The 21,422-nt window shown below is 40.9% G+C and overlaps 1 protein-coding gene across 4 annotated transcripts in view; it reads right to left on the bottom strand.

The window, feature by feature from the left end:
* Positions 1 to 21,422, bottom strand: part of SLC6A16 (solute carrier family 6 member 16) — a 46,897-nt gene that overhangs the window by 13,636 nt on the left and 11,839 nt on the right. For all 4 annotated transcript variants that reach the window (XM_081971353.1, XM_081971354.1, XM_081971355.1 and 1 more), the window contains 6 exons: positions 16,720 to 17,511; positions 14,917 to 15,074; positions 10,546 to 10,672; positions 5,789 to 5,970; positions 4,040 to 4,150; positions 1,964 to 2,205 (listed from right to left, as the gene is read on the bottom strand). In XM_081971353.1, coding sequence (XP_081827479.1) covers positions 1,964 to 2,205; positions 4,040 to 4,150; positions 5,789 to 5,970; positions 10,546 to 10,672; positions 14,917 to 15,074; positions 16,720 to 16,915 — 1,016 coding nt within the window. In that variant the 5' untranslated portion in view covers positions 16,916 to 17,511. The remainder of the gene's footprint in view (positions 1 to 1,963; positions 2,206 to 4,039; positions 4,151 to 5,788; positions 5,971 to 10,545; positions 10,673 to 14,916; positions 15,075 to 16,719; positions 17,512 to 21,422) is intronic.

Here is a 21,422-nt window from a genome sequence, read left to right as displayed (position 1 = left end):
AATCAACATCTGAGCAAATCCTATCATTAAATACACAGCTGTAATAATGGATTTGACTCAAGAAGAATTCAAAGTTCTGGATAGGAAGACCAGAAAAATCAACCTCACAGTGACATTCACAAGTTAGCAAAGGAGCGTAGGTGGACATAGAATGTCCTAAGTACACCAGACAATTGAAGAAGAGAAAAGGGGAAGAGTATTTGAAGGATAGTGAAGAAGATGTGCTGAAGCTAGTGCGCTATGAATGTTTACTGAACACCAAAGACCAAACTGGCCTACAAGAAAGACCAGATGAAGAGACTTGGAAAGGCAAAGAATTACATGGCCAGTACACACACACAAAACACCACAGCAGGCAAAGAAGATAACAAGATCTGACAATGACTAAAAGCAGGAAAGTTGAAGAAACAGAGAGAGGGGCTGATTTTAGCTATACAAGAATATGACTGTGCCAAAAGGAAGCGAAGACATTACCAATAGCAATAGGCAATCCCAGCACATCTGGATCACTGCTTAAACATCATTGGAATTGAAAAAAAATCCATCAATCAATTGCAAAAAACAGCTTTACTCGAAACACCTTAAATCATGCAACAATACCTTTTAAAACCATCAAACAACCGGTATTGTTGCATGAGACAAGTTTTTTCGAGTAAAGCTGTTTTTTGCAATTGATTGCTGGATTTTTTTTTCAATTCCAATGGTGTTTAAGCAGTGCTCCTGATGTGTTGGGATTGCCTATTGCTATTGGCTAATCCTAGCCCAAATCCTTGGGAAGGATTTGATAGGTGGATAAAAATGCCAAATGTGGTCTAAACATCTGGCTGACTGTGCAATGAACCATTATAATAATAATATCCATAATAATATCTAATAATATCTCAAGCTGTGAAATGCCCTGCCTCTCTCATAAGCAGCATAAAGGGGACAAAGTCAGTCAAGCCATTTTAACTGCAAGATAGTTAACAGCCATGGGTGCTATTGAGTTTGAGTTTATTAAATTTATAAACCGCCCCCTCTCCCCGCAGGGACTCGGGGCGGTGTACAGACAGTACATATATCAAAACAACAAAGCACAACACGAAAAACCCGGACAAACAACGTAAACATACAGTCTGTATATTAGCCCAAACTAATTTATAGTTAAAAACAATCTAAAACCAATTAAAACCCCAAAATTTAAAAAGCCATCCAGGAAGGTCAGTAATAAATGTTACTTATGATTACAATTGGGCCAGGCCGGCTAGTCGGAACAGGTGGGTCTTGAGTTTCTTACGGAAGGAGCGGAGATCAACGGTAGTTCTAATATCGGGGGGGAGGTCATTCCAGAGGGTTAGGCCCATCACAGAGAAGGCCCTACTCCTGGGCACCGCCCGCCCGCATTGCTTAGCGGAAGGTACCCGGAGGAGTCCCTGTGGCACCCGAAAAGCCACAGGCAGCCAGTGCAGCTCGCGCAGGAACGGTGTTACATGGGAGTACCTAGCTATAAATCCAATATGCCACGAAAAGGAGGGATGGCTGAAAAATGCCACGACAAGATTTTTCTGGGAGTAAATGAGACTTGTCCCACTTATATCTGGTACACATGGAGCCAAGAAGCCCAATCAATCTAGGACGTACCTTCTGCTATTACACCTCCCCTTCTCCCCTTCAGTACTTGAAAAGGCGTATCATAGCCCCACTCAATTCTTTCTTGCAGGACTTAGTATCTGATCATAACGCTTAGACTTATATACCGCTTCACAGTGCTTTACCACCCTAAGTGTTTACAGAGTCAGCATATCGCCCCCAACAGTCTGGGACCTCATTTGACCCACTTCGGAAGGCTGAGTCAACCTTGACTCAGAATCGAACTCCTGGCAGTGAGCTGAGTTCACCTGCAATACTACATTCTGACCACTGCATCACCACGGCTCTTGACTGTATTTGTCACCCTTTAACCAACAGTTAGGTGGACACTAACCTTACAACACAGTTGTGCGCCAACACATTGGCTCGGAAACCCAGCACGGCAAAAACCACCAGTGTGGCCAACACCGAGGTAAGGAAGTTGATGCAAGACACAATTAACCCATCGATGTGGCAGTTGTTATGCTGAGGATTGTAGCTGGAGTAAGCAATGATGGTGCCGAAGCCCAGGCCCAGAGCGAAGAACACCTGGGTGGCTGCCTGACGCCAGACCTGCATATCTCCCCAAATGGACAGCTTGGGGAGTGGGGAAAGGTAAGATATTGTGAGGAAGGGACAAAAGGCATCTTTTCACATTTTTGCACCTGTGGCCCTTTTCTCAAGTGCTGAAAAGCATAAAAAAACTCAAGATGTTTTGGTCATCTCATGATTGGACTATGCCATGCATTACACACAGGGTTGCCCTTGAAGACTATCTGGAAGCTGCAAAGTCCAGAATGCGGCAATATGGACAGCAATGGACAGGCCCAGGTAACACCTCTGCTTGGTGAGTTGCACTGCAGGCCAGCAGGCCTCTGAATGCAATTCAAGGTGCTGGTTATCATCTATAAAATCCCAGCTACATTGCCTGGGGAATTCTGGGAGTTGAAGTCCATACATCTTCAAAGTGCCCAGGTTGAGAAACACTGCTATACGGGATAAGAATTGGATTTTGAGGGATTGCCTATTTCTGCCCATTCCATACAGCCTGACAGAGCCAGCATACTCCAAGTCCCATCAATTAAACAATGTCATCTGATGGGACCCATCTCTGACATGAGATCTGCGCTACAGAATACCATCCCAACCAGAGGTGGTATTCAGCCAGTTCTCTCTGGTTCGGGTGAACCAGTAGCAGTGGCTGTGGGAGGCTTCGCCCCTAACCCCCACCCCGGCATAATGCACAAGCACTGTGCATGCACAGAAGGCGGTGCGCATGCGCACGCTCACATTTGCCAACCGGTAAGGAAGGTACCGTATTTTTCGGAGTATAAGATGCACCTTTTCCACCCAAAAAAGAGGGTGAAAAACTGGGTGCGTCTTATAGACTGAATACAGCATTTTTGGCCTCCTGAAACACCGCCCCCTTCGCAAAAATGGCCGTGCATAGCTTTTAGGAGGCTTTCAGAGTGCTCCTGAGGGCTGGGGAGAGCAAAAAAGAAAAAAGTGAAAAACGGGCCGTTTTTTGCTCGTTTTTGCCTCCCCAGCCCTCAGGGGCACTCTACAATCCTTCTAAAGGCTAAAAACATTCCCCATGTTTTAGCAAAAAATGGGCTCGCTTTTTGCTTCTTTTTGCCCCCAACCCCCAAGAGCACTTTGTAGGCCTCTCAAACTCTCTGCATGCCCCGTTTTTTCACAAAAAACGAGGCGTGCAGAGGGTTTGGGAGGTCTGTAGAGTGCAAAACCTTTTTTTAAAAATCTACCTCTTCAAAATCTTGGTGCATCTTATATTCCAAAAATTATGGTAAGTGAATCCTACCGCTGATCCCAACCTGGGTTTATTTGAAACCCCACCACCACCACCACCTTTGCAGGATTGTTTAAATGAGCCTTTAAACTCAGTACTCAGGTCTTAGGTTAGAATAGATGTTGTACACTTTGTTGGGATGTTTTCTTATTCAATTGATTTTAATTTTCTCTGGACTTCCTTTTGGATGACATAAGTCATTTTTCTGTACAGCAAAGGCACTGAAAAAAGTGCCTAATTTTAGTGATGTGATCACGGGGATGCTGCAGCCAAGACGTAAGTTTTGGCTGCAGCATCCCCATGATCACATCACTAAAATTAGGGCGCTTTGCAACCAGTATGTATTTATAGCAGTTCCAGAAGTCATGTGATCTCCATTTGCAACTTTCACAGCTGACTTCTGACGAGCAAAATCAATGGGGAAGCTGGTCAACTTAAGGACTGCATGATTCCCTTAACAATTGCAATGATTTGCTTAACATCTGTGGCAATATAATTGTAAAATCGGACGCGACTCACTTAATAACCGCTTTGCTAAGCAACAGAAATTCTGGTCCCAATTGTGATAATGTGGACCGCCTATCCTTCAAAATCAGGATGGCGCCCAAGGTCAGAGTCTCTTACCTTAGGGGTGAACATGATCTTGATTCCATCAGCTGCCCCTTCTAACAGCAAAGCACGTACAAGGAAGCAGAAGAGAACCACATAAGGGAACAGAGAGCTGAAATACAGAACCTGGAATGGAGAGAAGATATGGTGGAAATGAGTGTAAAAATCAAGGCATGGTGAGAATCATGCTGGCAGGCATTATTGATACACAAGGGTAAAATTTTGCTTTCATGTTTCTGCAGCTTCTTTCCCACAAATGTATTTACTTATTTATTTACTAGCTGGATACCCGTACTCCGCTAAGAAACTATGTGATTGGGCTCCTCCCCTCTCCTCTCCTCCTTCTCTCCCTCAGGCTTGCTCCAGAGGCCTCTATCTTATCCTCTTCTCTCATGTCAACATGCCTTGCAGGTTGGATGAGTCACGCGCTGGCCACGCCCACATACAAGTGGCAGTTGGAACAGAGTTCTTTCCAGGTGAGGAGGGGGAGTAGAACGTCTAAATCCTTAGTATCAGAGCGTATTAATAATAATATAAAAGTAATAATGGTCTGATAATCAATTTGAAAAATCCTTTCTTAGCGAGCACCTAAAAGCCAATAGGAACATACGTGCCAAATTTCAAGTTTGTAGGCTTTATGGTTCTGGAGATTTCATGATTCTGCATGAGTGGTATTTTGCTCTGTGTGTGTGTGTGTGTGTGTGTGTGTGTGTGTGTGTATGTATATTAAACTTATACAGGCAGTCCTTGATTTACAGCTGCAATTGAGCTCAAAATTTCTGTTGTTAAAGGGAAACAGTTAAGTGAGCTTGCCTCATTTTATGACCTTTCTTGCCACCCTTGTTAAGTGAATCACTGCAGTTGTTAAATTAGTCAAATTGTTGATAAGTGAATCTGGCTCACTCATTGAGAAGGTCGCAAAAGGGACTGCAATGGTCGTAAGTGTGAAAACGGGTCATAAATCACTTTTATCGGTGACAATGTAACTTTGAACGGTCATTAAACGAACTGTTGAAAGTCAAGGACTATCGGTATAGTTGCCCATCTCATATGTACTCTGGGCAGTATACAAGATTAAAAATCCACACTTAAAAATTCACAGTTCCCCTCATTCAGTCTATAATCCAGATTATTTGGTTCCTCTTCTTTCCTCCCCCCCCCCCCAACTCCCTTTCTCCCTAAATCCCAAAGTAAATGCAAATTTCCTCAGCCATAATATCAGCTAGCAAAGATGAAAATTTGGTCCGTTGTATCTAGGGGCTACTAGGTTGAAGAAGAGAAAACTATATGCAAGGTAATAGTTGGGATATCAATTACAGGTACTCCTTAATTTATGCCCCATCATTTAGAGACTGTTTGAAGTTACAACAGTCTTCCCCAGGGCTACATAGCCTCGATTTGAAGTTCTGGTGTCCCCCACCCCCAAAATCAAGTGATCATATATTGGATGCTCAGCAAGCAGTCTACATTTTCAGCAGTTTGGGGTGTCCTGAAGTCATGTCACCATGATTTGCTGTTTTTTTGCTAGAAACCAGCATTTATTTCCAATTTGCAACAAAAAAACACCGATTGCGAACACTGGATTCATTTAATGACCACTGCGTTGACTCAATGAACCCTTAGCTGCCTCAAATCAGATCATAAAGTGGTGTCCCGCTTGTAGACTGGATTGGCTTATGACCATAATTGCGGGCCGAAGGCTACCCATATGAAGCCTCCGAGAGAATATTTTTGTGTAAAGACAGACGAGCGGACACAACCTACCTTGCCTGAAGATTTAATGCCTTTGATCATGGCGAGACAAACCAGCATCCAAGCAGCAAAGAGGCAGCCAACAAGGGCTGGGTCAAGACCCCCACTCTCCTCTATGGAGTTGGTAATGTGCAAGGCCTTTCGGTTCCAGAAATAGATAGTGGGAGAACTGTCTGTGCATTCAGATTCTGTGACTGAAAACAGAGAGAGGGAGGGAGAGAACGAGAAAGAAAAAGAGAGTCTGTTAGAGTTAGGGGCAAATGACCAGCTTTTCTTTTTCCAATAATGCTGTAATAAAGAAAACAGGACATTTCGTTTGGAATATTGTGGATAAAGTTTACACATGCCTAGTACATCTAAACCAGGGTTATCAAACTCAAGGCCCGGGGGCCAGATCGCGAGGGGTACATAGATCTGGCCCGCGGGGCTGCCCTGGAAACAGCAAAGGACTGGCCTGCAGTGCCTCTGCCAGTGAAAATGGAGCCTGGGAGGGCCTTTGCGAGCTCTGTTTTTGCTGGCAGAAGGTTGCAGGAGGCAATCGCAGCCGAAAACAGAGCTTGGGAACCTGTTTTCGCTGGGAGGGCACTTGGGTCACTATAGGTGCCTTCAATATGAGTGCAGTCAAGCTGGCCATGCCCCCCCCGTCCCCCCAAGGTCAAACACAACCCTGATGAGGCCCTCAATGAAATCGAGTTTGATACCCCTGATCTAAACATAAGAGATTTCCAGAATGTCTCTCAACCAAATGGATGTTTCTTTTTCTCATTTCATGGCAGTTCCGTGTTATTTTAGAACTGCAAGGATTACAAAACTGACTTTAGCAAGTACAGAAAACATGAGCAAAAGGCAGGTTTATTTGCACAGCCACTGTTCTTTCACTAACTCTAGCCAACCATATATGTAAATGCAGAAGTATTTTCAGAAAAGGCAATGAGGTTTTTTTCTATTTTGAGGCTTGCATCCTTCAGTCTTTAGTTCCTACACTAACTGTTTGCCCTTGAAATGTACTGTAATTTGATGCAGTCAAATGTATTTTCCCAGACTGCAGATATAGAATGCCTTTCAGCATGCAGAAAGTCTCAATTTCAAATTATAATCTATTTCTTGACACTTAAGCAGGGTTGGGAAAGATTCATCTCTGGAAATCTGCAAAGACTGATACTATTTGGGTGTAAGACACTGGATGGATGGACTAATTGCCTATTTGCCCTCAGGTAGCTTCCAATGTGTCTCTAGTTCTTGCAATTTTTTCCTAAACAATTCAAGTGCTGTGCCAACTTTCCAGGGTGAACAGATAAAATATGTTGAGCCTTTTCACGAAGGTAATAAAAGTACCATTAAAAAAATTTCTCTTCCAATATCTGCTCGTTGCTACTTTTTTCAGAATAAAGAGCAATTTATCATTAAAATTCCTCAGCTTCGGTTCTGAGCTACAAGTGCCTGTAAGCGTAAAAGTTTCTACTTTTATGTATTTCAAAAGAAACAGACAATTTATTTATTTAGCATATAGATATTGTACATTGGAAGCCAGGAATCTACAATGTTATACAGAATAATTATACAGAACTATTATACAGAATAATAGTTTGACTATTTTAAGATGATACGACTTAACAATAATAAAATAGTAACAACAATAAAAGAGAAAGCCATAAATAACATTGCAAGGGATCTTTTTTTAAATAGGACTTGCTCATAACTCATAAACACTGTAGAAAGAGTTTGGTCCATGGAGCCAAATGACAAAGATGTATCTAAATGACAAAGATCTAAATGACCACTAGATGGCAGCAACTGTTTTTGTATCAATTTCATATTCTTTAATACTTGTATTCCAGTTTTCCCAATATTGGCAAGTGTGGACTTCATTTCCCAGAATTCCACAGCCAGATGTTGGTAGGATTATTCTGGGAGTTGAAATCCTTTCATTTTAAAAGTTGCCATGGTTGAGAAATACTATTTTAATGGTTGCCTAGATTTCTGCAGTCCAAGTATGACAATCCTAGTGGAGAATCACTGTTAATTTACTTAAACAATTTGTAAAGAAAGACATATAGTATACAAACTATTTTTATTTAACTCCTTTTTTGCATCTAGGTATGACATTTCATGGCATGGGTGGGGGACGGGACGTTGAGATCAACTCAAAAGATTGCTGTGTTCCAGCTCAGACTACTGGTTTATTTACAATCTTCCACTCCTAGATTAGCTGTATTAGATGTTTAGATTACATTGTATAGTACAGTGATGGTGAACCTTTTGTGGCTTGTGTGCCAAAAGCGGGGAAAGTGCAGGGGGGTCGTCCGTGGGCGTGCCATACCCATAATGCTATGCACACGGTTTGCTCATAGGGTTGTTTTTTGCCCTCCGGCGCCTTCAGGGAAGCCTCCTGAAGGCTCCGGAGGGCTAAAACCGGCCCTACGAGCAAACCGGAAGTACGTTCCCTAACTTCCAGTTTGCCTGTAGGGCCGTTTTTTCGCACTCTGGAAGCTTCAGGGAAGCTCCTAAAGCTTCCGGAGGGTGAAAAATGGCCTCAAAAGAATGCCAAAGTCAGCTGGCCAGCATGCACATGTGTGCTGGCCAGCTGACAGGGCAACGCCTTGCGTGCCCAGACAAATGGCTATGCATGCCACAGGTTCGCCATCACGGGTATAGTATATGCTTAACTTATACCAGACCAGGAGTCTGTTCCATTTTTGTCCACCCTCTGTGATTTAAAAGTGTTTTTCTCAGGCCTATCTAGAAATTTTGAATCAAAATCATATGCTTTCCCTTTGAATTAAAGCATGGTGTCCAACCTTCTGGCCCCGCACACTGAGTAAAGAGAAATGGTCTTGAGCTGCATGTAATGTATGTAACATAGTTAATGTATATCAATCACATAATAATAAAAGTTTACAATCTTGTGGGAATGCATTACTAGCTGTCCAGGGCCACATGTGGCCAATGGACTAGACACAGCTGAGTTAGAGCCAATCTATACAAGAAACAAAAATACTTTCACAGACACTATATTAGAGATGCACTGATACAGGTCTGGAATAAAATTAGAGAAAAACATTACATGAAAATACCAACATGGCTTTCCACTATGGAAGCCATGACACATCCCAATACACTAGATCTATCGAAAATGGTTAGATATAGTGAAATTTTAGACAGCCAAGGGAATTTGAAAACAAATCAAGAATTAAAGGAGCAAAATATAAATATAGATTGGTGGCCATATCTCCAACTACAATCGAGATACAAAAAAGATGTAAAAGAATATGGAATATGCACGGAATTACAACAAATAGATAAATTTTAATTGGCCCGGAAAATAAACTCATAACGAAAATTTACAAATATTTATTAGAAGTAACCTTTGAAAAAGAAAAAGTTAAAGGTTGCATGAGAGCGTGGGCCAAAAACTTTGGTTACAACATAGATCTAGTGGATTGGGAAAGAATTTGGAACACAAATTATAAACTAACACGATCAGCAGCACTTAAAGAAAATATGTACAAAATGTTTTATCGGCATTTACCACCAACAAGATTGGCTAAAATGTACCCAAATATGAAGCCGACCTGCTGGAAGTGTAAAAAAGTACAAGGGACTTTTTATCCCATATGGTGGACCTGCCCGGAAACACAAAAGTATTGGACAAAAATCTGGAAATGGGTGTGAGAAATTACAGGAGAACAGATAAAATACAAACCCAAAATCTTTCTGCTGAGAATAATCAAAGGGAAATATACAAAGAAAATTAAGTATATATTAACACATTTGCTAACTACAGCTAGAATAGCATTTGCCCAATGCTGGAAACAAAATAATGCCCCCTCGGATGAATTAGTGATAAAAAAAAAACTTTGGATTGTGCAGAGATGGACAAATTAACACTGAAATTAAAAGATAAAGAATAGTCAGAATATTATGAAATTTGGAACAATTGGTACAAATGGCTGCAAAACAAGAAAATTAATTAAGCCGAAAAACATATATAAATACATATAGAACTGTGTATAAAGGTGTGTAAATATAGAAGCGAAATATTATATACATGTACAGATATGATGACATAACAATGTTGATATAATGATTGTAATGTGTTGTAGAAGGGAAAAAATAATTTAAAAAATCTGCTTAGAGCCAATCTATACAGGTAGTCCTCAACTTACAACAGTTTGTTTAGAGACCAAAGTTACAATGGCACCGAAAAATATGACTTAAGACAGTTTTTTACAGTTGCAACCTTTGCAGCATCCCGATGACCATGTGATCAAAATTCAGATGTTTGGCAACTGGTTCATAGTTATGACCGTTGCTGCGTCAACTTTCACGACCTTCTGACAAACAAAATCAATGGGGAAGCCAGATTCACTTAACAACCATGTTGCTATCTTATCAACTGCAGCGATCCACTTAACAACTGTGGTAAGAAAGGTTCAAAATGGGGCAAAATTAAGTTAGCAAATGTCTCACTTGACAACAGAAATTTTGGGCTCAATCATAGTCGTACGTTGAGGACTACCTGTAATGGTCAAAACACAGTTGGGACTGATTTACTCAACCAACTGCTGATATTTTGATATCAGTATTTTAAAGAGCCTTAGGAGAAGTTGGAACTTAATTAGTAGGGAAAGAGCTGGTTAAACCATTGTTCCACCCCATATTTCAAGGTTGGGAATGGTATGGAGGAATCCTTGTTAAAAGCAGCATGATTCTGTGATACAAAACCTGAAAAACGACAAATGCTTTTGTTTTTTTGTGTTCCCACTTACCTGTAGCTGTTTCGTTTTCTGCTCCTGGGCAGTCACTCCATGGAAGGGGAAACTGGAAAGAATTACCCAAGTAGAAAAGACTCCATGCCATAATGACATTATAATATAGGGCAACAAAAGAACACACCTAAAAGAAAGAGCAAAATGAATCAGTGTTCCACATTATCCTTGGACATGAATACAGCTGCTTCGATGGAAGAGGGACTGTTTGCAGACAAACTGCAGATTATGTCAAAAACGTTTCAAAAGGAATGTGTTTAGAACATGTTAAACTTCTGAAATATTTCAATTTTCTAAAACAGAGATGCATTTTTTTTCCAGACCTATGGACTAGCCCCTTGATGGTGAACCTGTGACACGTGTAGCCATATCAGTGGGCACGTAAACTCAGCTCCAGCTGATTTTTGGGTCTTTTGGGCCCACCAGAAATTGGGAAATAGGCTGTTTTCGGCCTCTGGTGGGCCTTGGGGTGTGTGTGGAAGGCCGTTTTCACCCTCTCCAGGCTCCTAGAAAGGCTCTGGAGGCTGGGGAGAGCAAAAAACGGACCTTCTGGTGACTGGAAGTCGGCAAACAGGGCCTCCGGGGGAGTGGGGAAGGCCGTTTTCGCCCTCCCCAGGCTCTTAGAAAGGATCTGGACCCCGTAGAAGGCGAAAAACAGGTCCACCATGCCATCATGTGCCAAAAGCGGGGGGAGTGGGGGTTGCGCGCACATGCACAGGGGAGAGTACATAGAATTATGGGTGTGGGCACATGTGCGCACTCCCCCCCCCCCGCTTTTGCCCCACAATAGCAAAAAAGGTTAGCTATCACTGTACTAGCCATTCTAAGCTTTTCCAGGATGAGGATTACACTCCAAGCTGTAGGGAGCAGACCAAAATAAAACTAAATTAGATTTGATTTCATTTATTATTTAACTAGCTGTACCTGGCCACGCGTTGCTGTGGCCCAGTCTGGTTAAATGGAAAAGAAAGAAAAGAGAAAGTGTAAGTTTCTAATATGTTTAATTTCACAATGCTTGTGGATATACAATATTTTTTGTTGTTCCATTGTGTGTGCAGATATAGAGATTGTCTGGTTTGCCGACTCTAGAACACACAACATATAATTGTCCACGTGAGAATCAATCTGTGTCTAGATCTAAATTGCACAATTCTAAAGATTGGCCCTGAGCTTTATTGATGGTGATTGCAAACGCCAATCGAATTGGGAATTGCAATCTCTTACATTGAAATGGCATATCCGTTGGAATCATAGGAATGCGAGGAATGAGGACATCTTCACCTTTGAAAGGTCCTCTCAAGATTGTTGCTTCTACGTTGTTGGTCATTAATTTTTTTACTGCAAGCCGCGTGCCGTTGCAAAGCTTTGGCTAGTTGATATTTCGCAGCAAGATAATTGGCACACCGATTTTCAATTGCAGTACGTGCGGTGGCATCCCTGGTAGATCGAGTGAATTCAAAAATTCTGTTGGATAATTAACCGCTTCATCTACTTCCACAACAGTGTCGACAGACTTGTATGTGACTGCCTCACTCTGAATGTTAGATTGAATAATATTGTTAAGTACGTAGACATCTTTGTTTTTGGCCGCAAGTAAAGCTCGTTCACTCAGCCAATCGTGATTCTTATAATTGGTTTGAATATGGGGAAATACTTTTTCAACCAATTCTTCTTTTGATGTCACTAAATTGCAGAAGTTATGAGGCAATGAAATTCGTCCTGAGGTCAGATCAACCGGCACTTTTCCGTTCCCAATTTCCAGCAATTGATGTGAGAATATCTCAGCTGATTGATCGTTTTGCAGCTGGACATGCATATTTGTAGTTAATTTTAATGTCTTTATATGTCACCACAGAGTATTTCAGGCAAGCATTTATTTCGTCCGCTGGTGTCGTTCGAGGAATTACAGGTAATGTTTACCTGAAATCTCCTGCAAGCAATATTAATGCGTTCTCAAATGGTCTGATGTTTCCTTGCAAATCTTGCAATGATCGATCAAGAGCCTCGAGCGATTTTTTGCGCGCCATTGTGCATTCATCCCAAACAATAAGTTTGCATTTCTGCAATACTGTTCCCATGCTTTGGAAATGTTGCACGTGGGAGTTTCAATGAATTGCATTTTCAATGGCAATTTCAAAGCAGAATGAGCAGTTCTTCCACCTGGTAGCAATGTTGCAGCTATTCCTGACGACACAAGCGCTAAGGTTATGTCATTTTGGGATCGAATTGCTGCCAGAATCAATGTAATTAGGAACGTTTTACCAGTTCCTCCTGGTGCATCTAAGAAGAAGATTTCTCCAACCCTCCTTTTCCTGGCAATCGTTCTTTCCTTGGGATCTCAACGCAGACGCACATCCCCCAAAGGCTCTATCCGAAGCCTTCTCTGCGTCTGTGCAGAGTTCCCAAGGAAAGAACGATTGCACTGAAAAAGAAAGTTATAACAAAATATACATATATATAAAATTGCAAACCATTAAAAAAGCAAAAACGCGAACTGAAAACAAAGGAAAAACATGGTAAACGACACAGCTGAATTCCAACACAATGTCACACGAAATAATTAAATCAAAATGAAAATTAATGGAAATGTATGAAAAATCAATATAACAATGCAATCGCAAACACTGAAATGGAATCGTGAAATATTTAGTATAGTGTGTGTTGCTTTTACGTCCAGCAGATGGCGCTGGTTTTCAAAAAAGCATGTTTTTACAAAAAACATGTTTTTACCTTTCACAGGTGTGACATCTATATAATATACGTATATAAAAACATGTGCGTATTTGAATGCAACGTTGTGTCAAAATTTCAAAGCAATCAGTGAAGAACTTTCGGAGATTTGAGATTTTGAACAAACATACATTACATTTTTATTTATATAGATTAATTCAAATTAAATATTTTTAATAAAATATTTCTCCAGCCATGGGTTCTTTCCTTTCTATCACATCACAAGCAATCACAATCTGAAAACATTTGAAGATGCAACAGTTGCTAAACAAACCCATTGTTTGCTATGAGTTGTTTTTACCAAAAACTAGAAATAAACATCAGATTTCAACAAAAAAACCTTCAAATTGTGCTTGTGTGATTGTAGGACACTGCAAACGGCTGCAAATTGAGGCTTACTGCTGAGCACCCAAAATGTGTTCAAATGACAACAGGGAGCCTTCCTGGTTATTGGAACTTCAGAACTAGGTTGGATAGCCACTATACGTTTGAACTGTTTCAAAGCAACTGGTTGTAAGACAAGAACTACTTGCAAGTCTTTTTTTAGACCATAAGAGTATGCTTGTTGGTAGCAAAGGATAAACATTTCCACCCACTAGATAAGATAACCTTTATTGTCACTATTTTCTATGAACACACTGGCATACATTAAAAAAATGAAATTCTGATGCCCACACTCAAGTATACATGTATGTATGCATGTTACGTGTATACACACACACATAATCACAGACCACTTAGAACACGAGTTCCCTAACGTTTCCAGCTTTGCAAACCGGCAGGGGATGGGGAGGGAGTGGTTTGCACAAGCGGCCGACAAGTGTGTGTGCAGCTCCATTTGTACAAGCAGTATGCGTGCATGCCTGCCGTTCACACAAATGGGAATATGTGCGCATGTGCTCGCCCACTGCCTGCAAGTGAGGATGAAGGCATGTTTGCTGGCCAGTTCCATGGTCCAGTTGCCAAACCCATCAGAGCCCATTAGTGGAGCTACAGCCCACAAGTTGGGGACCCCTGATTTAGAATACATAATGGAAAAAGAGTCTTGAGATTTAACAAGGTTGATACTATATGGTATAAAGCAATTACAGAATCAAGTTTTTCTGCTTTGGATGGTGCGAAGCCTCCTAAAGAAAAACGTGTCATAGGGTACTGTATTTTTTGAAGTATTAGACGCATCTCCCCACCCCCCCACCCCCAAAAAAGTGTGTGGAAATGTTGGTACATCTTATACAATGAATATAGCCATTTTTGGCCTCCTGAAGCCCTGTCCCGACGTCTCATTTTTGCGAAACATGTGGCTGTTTTTCTCAAAAACGGGGATGTTTTTGCCTTCCCCCAGCCCCGCTGAAGCCTGTAGAGTGCTGCTGGGAACTGGGGGAAGGCAAAAACTTTTTTTCTTACTTACTTCTTTGAAATCTTGGTGCGTCCGAAAAATACAGTATATAGGCTGTAAGCTGCTAAGAGTCGCCTGGTGGCAGCCAGGCAGCAAATTAATTAAGTTAAAAAGAAACGTTCCTTTTGATTAACGGGAAGGTTAATCAATTGTACTTTTCTCACGGGTTGGTTTACTCTGAAGGGCTTTTTTTTCTTTTCAAAACATAAATAAATGTCAGGCTTAGAAGAATACACGACACTCACCACACAGCTTGCAAAACCGATGCCTACTAAGCGAGGGCTGATATGCTTCCAGACGCCAATGCTGCCCTGCCGGATAATTTGCCCAGCGGCCAGCTCCAGGAAGAAGAGAGGGATTCCAATGATGAAGAGGAGCAACAGGTATAAAAGCAGAAAGGAACCTGTCCAACAAGAGGCAACATTTTACGGATTCCAGTCATTCTGGCAATTATTTCACGAACTACAGTTTCCTCAATCAGGCTAAAGTAAGGGTAAAGACGATGCACCAGTATAAACTAGTAGAGCTTCTTTTGTTTTTGTTTTTTTATATGTCCCTTTAAGTCATTTCGTGACTTCTGGTGACTGCCTGGACAAGTCCCTGCAATTTTCTTGGCAAGATTTCAGAAGTGATTTGCCATTGGTGTCTTCTAGGGCAGACAGAGAGTGAACAGCTCAAGTCACCCTAAGATGGGACTAGAACTGAGGGTCTCCTAGTTTCTAGCTTAATGCCTTAATCACTACACCAAACTGGCTGTAAGCAGGTTAATCAAACCTCAAATACTGCCCTTGCTTGATAAAGAATGGATCTTCTCCTTTAAATATGCGTTTTGCCCTTCCTTTCTCTTAAGAGGTGAATACAGTTGTATGGAACGTATTCTGAATGTCTCTCATTTATGCCTGTTCTCTTTCTGTGCATCCTCCCCTCCCCCCCTTTAAGCATCAAGCAAGACTATTTAACCAGATATTTATATCCATATATAAAGCATGGGTCTCCAACCCCCTATCGGGCCATGGCCTGTTTGGAACCAGGCTGTGCAAGTAACCCTTGTGCACGAAACTCCATTTTTGCAAGCAGCCGGCACTCACACTTGCTCCATCTGTGTGAGCGGTGGCCAGTGTATACATGCACCTGCTGCTCACACAGAACATCTTCTCTTTCCCCGCCTGGCTGCCAAGCTGGAAAGATTGGGGACCATTGCAGTAATGCATTCAGCAGGTTCTGACCAGTTCGGGAGAACCGGTAGCGGAAATTTTGAGTAGTTCAGAAAACCGGTAAATACCACCTCTGACTGGCCCCCATCTATTTTCTGCCTCCCGAGTCCCAGCTGATTGGGAGGGAATGGGGATTTAGCAGTAACCTTCCCCTGGAGTGGAGTGGGAACCGAGATTTTACAGTATCCTTCCCATGCTACGCCCACCAAGCCACGTCCATAGAACTGGTAATAAAAAAAAAAATGAATCCCACCACTGGACCACTGCCTTAAAGTGTTGAACCATTTTAAAGCTGATGAAATGGATCACACGTATGATAGGTTTGTTACAGTTAAAAGAAGATTGTTTAAAAATACTGTTTCCAAATGTTTAGAATTTTCTTTATTGTGAAAAGCATTCATTTCAGACAACTCTGTTTAGAAACTGAGTGTGTGGTGATTTTTATTAAGTTTGTCCTGGGCAACTAGATAGCTAAAATTGTGAAAATCTAGAGTCTGCAATTCTCACACCATGGAAAAAAGTATTTAAATTGGTAGATAATGTATTCTGTAACAGATCTACCATTTCGGTTGTCTGCCTGCTTTTGGCCAAACTGCTAAAGTGGTCTAGTTGCTATTTGTATTTTAACTCAGAAAATCATTCCTTGTCCATTTACAGGGAAACCTAGTATCTAAATTTTAGATATTACATACATATAGAATAGTAAAAAGATGAAGATGCCGAAATTATAAGCTGCTATTTCAGAGCCATTTCTGAGAAGTCATAATTTCTTAGAAATAAGGGAGAGAATCTTGCAATAGAAGTCCCAAGTCCCAAATTTGGCAAACTGCTTACCTCCACCATTTTGATGACACAGGTAGGGGAAACGCCAGACATTGCCGAGTCCAACAGAAAAGCCAACCTGAGCGAGGATATATTGAGCCTTTGACCCCCAGGCAGGGCGGGCAGCTGGTTCATCAGACAAAAGATCCTGATGGGATTCACCTTCAAGGTCTTCAGCTACTGCTAGATCTGTCTTGGATTTCTCCATCAAGGGAGAGAGTATGCAACTCAAACACACCAATGTATATGTGGATACACACTGAGGCAGAACTTATGTTCCTAAATACTAGTCTCTGCTTGATTAGAAGTGTACACAGCAGATTTCCCTCTTCCCTGATCTAGACCTCTTTTCAAATGTAGTACTAGAAAAAGGTTAACTACACTCTTCTAAGTGTATGGAATCTTTGCACATTGACAATAGATCCCTTATTTGCTAGGAAATGTATGTATGCTCACACGACAGGTATTTAGTATTTGAAAACAGCTTTATGCCCTCACACTGTCATGCAACTTCAGAGGCACTAGCATGTCCTAAGTATATCTAAAAAAAAAATGGGTGTATGTGTTATGTGTGCGTGTGTAGTATTAGCACAATACAATATGTTTTTGATTATAGGTTTAGCATGTATTTCAATGAACTTATCTGTCTTCAGTCATAATCTATCAAATTTGTTTTGGGTCACTGTGTGCATGAATAGCAGAGTTTTAAATGAGAAAAAAATACTTTATTTGGCTTAATGAACTGTGCATGTAATATGATATATTTATATACACACGCTGGAGGAAGTTCTTCAAGAAGCAAATCTAGAAAAATAACAGCAATAAAGAGGTTGAATGAATGGACAGCCCACCCAAAACAATTAGTTGAAATGTTAAGATTAATTCAGGAGCCACAATCCTGGCTCTTAAACACCAGCTTGGAAAAAACAGAAACGCCCCTTAAATTCAGAGAATTGCCAGATGATTCCTTCTGTTAAGATGCATGGATTTTTGTCTCCCAGAATTCCAAGCCAGCATGGAATTCTGGGAGTTGAAGTCCACGTATCTTAAAGGTTGCTAAATTTGAGAAATACTGCTCTCTCCCTCATCTATCTATCTATCTATCTATCTATCTATCTATCTATCTATCTATCTATCTATCTATCTATCATCTATCTATCATCTATCTATCTATCTATCTATCTATCTATCTATCTATCATCTATCTATCTATCTATCTATCTATCATCTATCTATCTATCTTCTACACACACTAGTGTTACTCTATTAGATCAATGTTTCAAATGTATGTATGTATGTATATATGTATGTATGTTCCTTTTTCTTGCTTGGATAAACAAAAGGTGCCTCCAAACCAGAAACTGAAATTTAATTCAAAATGTAGGTTCAACCAGGTTATAAGTTTAGGGACAATTTCCTCAGCTCAGTTTGGATGTAGCTTGCAGGATGAAGAATGAAAATTGGGCCTCCTTCTTCCCAGTAAATTGGTACAGCAAATATAAAACCAACCTAGTTACTGGCCACAAAGGGAGCCTGCTTTCAGAATCCGAGAGTAAAACTTTCTGTTCCAAGGGGAAAGTATCACTGATATACTACTGGAGAAAGGACTAAAAGGCACCAATTGCCTCAGCAACTACATCTGAAGAGGAAAATCTTTTTAAAAATTCAGCCTGGCCTCATTGGGATAGAATGTTCTGTGAAGAACTTACCAGTTTGTTTTGGCAATATCAAACTGATCTCATTCCCCTTTCTTTTGTGCATGTAAATGTTTGGCTGATAACGTTGAGGATAGGGCCCATGCCCAATTTTAATTGACATACCAAAGTAAATTCTGTGGAGCACTGCATTTCTGAATTCTGATGTGAATGTGTGTGAGAGGTGGGGGGAGGGAGGAGGAGCAGGAGGAGGAGAAAAAGAGGAAGAAGAAGGAGAGGAAGGAGGAAGAGGAAGAAGAAATAGTAGTAGTACAATTTTTTTGCCTGAAAATGAAGAGAAAGTAACAGAAGGGGAGATAAATCAAGCCACTGCCTGTTTTAGAACTGTTTTTGGTTCCATGTTCAGAAACGTAATAAGTATTTATTGCCATCAAGTGAAAAGAAAAAAGCCAAACATTCCCCAGAACAACATGCTTTTCAACCCTCTTTTTTGGACATGTCTACATTTTGGTCAGGGAGATTCAAACTGCCTCAAAGTGTTCATTCTTCTTGTCCTAATGGTGGTTTCTAGAATTATTCAAATTGCCATAAACACATATAATTTAGATGCTTTACAAAATGTCCTGGTAAATTTGAAACTTTCTTTTTCTCTCTCTCTAAACAAACAGAATGGCTGTTTGTGGCTGGGAAAGAAAAGCTAGCTCTCATGAAATAGTCAGAGATGGAAAAGGAAAACGTGAGCAAATTCTCAATTTGTCGGGGTAGCAGATTTATCTTGAGGAAAAACCTGGATTTACCATGTTGAATAAAGATATTCATTAATTTTTTTCTACAGACTGATAACTGTCAGAAACACTTGTTATTTCTTTTAGTTATAAGAACTAAAAACATTAACAAAAATAAATAATCCAAACCTATTTCCGCTTAAATCTTTTATAATATACTGGAAAATACGAAAGAAAAAAGCAGTAGCTATGCGAATCTCAATAAGGAAGATCAAACTTGCCAAACTGACGAGATTTACATAGCTACTTCTTGCTTCTTTCTTGTTCTCCTTTATAATCCTAGACCTAGACAAAACTTTCCCACTTCTTTTCACTTCTTCATATTCTGAGTTAAATTCTTAAAACACTTCCAACTATTCTAAAATACAGCTTACCACCTCCAACTCAACTCCTGGGAACTCCCTTTTGTGTTCTTCCTAACCCCTAAAGTTTTCTGCTGAAAAAGAGATTTCCACTAGCACTGATACATCCGTCGTCATGCATTTGTCCCTTCGTCCCTTCGGGGAGAGGGGGCGGTCTATAAATCTAATAAAACTTAAACTTAAACTTAATTACAGTAACATTTAAAGGAATTTGAAGATAAAACCATCCTCATTGTATTCTCAAATTATGTATCATAATTTAGTTGAAGCTGTTGTGTTTATGGATGCACCAAGAGCCACAGGTTCCTGAACAAGACAGGGCCAAACATAGATTGGGCCACCCAAGTGATGCCTTTCATAGCTTGGTTTCAGATCTGAAATGGAGCACTAAAAGAGTTTGGTTGCTATGAGTAATGATCCTCATAAAGTGTTACTATGCAGATTCGTGTGGATCTTTTGACATTTCTGATCATGGAGTATCAGTGGAGTAGCTCTGTGAGTGAGGAGCTGGAGCTGGAATTTTTAAGTTACATTGGTAGGGGAAAGTTATTGCATCTTCACAGTGGTTGCACGATGGGATCCTTTAGTTCAGGGGTGTCAAACTCACGGCCCACTGGCCAGATGCATCACGCGCTCCCCCCCCCGCATTTTAGCGAAGGGGAAAAATGATGCCATACGTCATGTGATGACAACATGTCATTGTGAGTTTGACGTCCCTGCTTTAGTTCTAATTTGTTCCTCTGCAACAACCGAACAGGGACGGTCATCAAGATACGTGAAGTGTGATGTCATCCGTGTGCAGATGGTAATTACCTTCCTCCACATACTTTCCCCTCAAACAGGAAAAGCTAACCTGGTGTTTGACAATTTCCTGAAGTGAATGAGGGCTAATAAAATTGTTCTGACCTAGGCTTTCCGAGAACATAAAGCAAACTCCTTGTTCCGACAAAAACCCCTTTTATTAATTTACTGTGAATTCTGCTCATTCACATCCAACAAAGTCTTTCAAGGGAGGATTTACAGACACAGACCTTATCTGGCTTGGAGAACTGACAGGCCGATATCTGTAAAACTTGGCAAAGTCTCGGAGAGTTACCAACCAATTAAGCAAACTAATTGTCTCCTGCAAACTCCGCTCCCCTTTTGCTTCTCTTTTATTTCCTCTGGGAGGGCCATTCATTGTCCACCTGTGGCCTTACTCCCAAGTTGACCCCTGTTCTTTAGTTGTTCCCTTCGTCTGGCAACTCTGTGCATGCACACACTGGGAAACAGCTCCAATTGTTCATCTGCCTCACTGATGTCTGACTCTGAAGGCAGCTGTAACTGGCTTTTGGCTCTGGCCCCCTCCCTGCCTCCGACACAGAGCCCTCATCAGAGCCTTCCCCAGACTCCAGGACTGGCCCATGTTCCTCCCCAACCTCCTCACTGTCCGAATCTGCTGCCAGCTCCGCTAGCAGGCCATAACAAAAATAAAGCTGAATCTCAGTACAGACTGTCTCTAGTTTAAGAACAGGTTCCATCCCTAAATCTTTTTTGAATTTGTATGTAAGTGGTATTTATGAATGCACTGTTACTAGAAACGATGGAAAGCGTTCTCCTCCCTTGAGCTGATAAGCTGTATATTAAAAATGCATGGCTTCAATTCTTCATGAAAACACTGCACAGCTTCAATGGTTTATCATCTTGAAGAAGGAGAACAACTTCCACCTTTTTAGTAATAGGTAGTGCATTCATTAAGCACCAAGTATATTTATCCTGTGTTTGTTACTTTATAAATAATTGCTTTAAATAAATATTTACTGTGTTTATTAGTAAAGGTAAAGGTTTCCCTCGCACATATGTGCTAGTAATTCTTGACTCTAGGGGCTGGTGCTCATCTCCATTTCAAAGCCGAAGAGCCAGCGCTGTCCGAA

Source organism: Natrix helvetica (assembly GCF_964273705.1).
Source record: "Natrix helvetica genome assembly, chromosome: Z".
Lineage (NCBI taxonomy): Eukaryota > Metazoa > Chordata > Lepidosauria > Squamata > Natricidae > Natrix > Natrix helvetica.
This window is presented reverse-complemented; position numbering and strand designations above follow the sequence as displayed.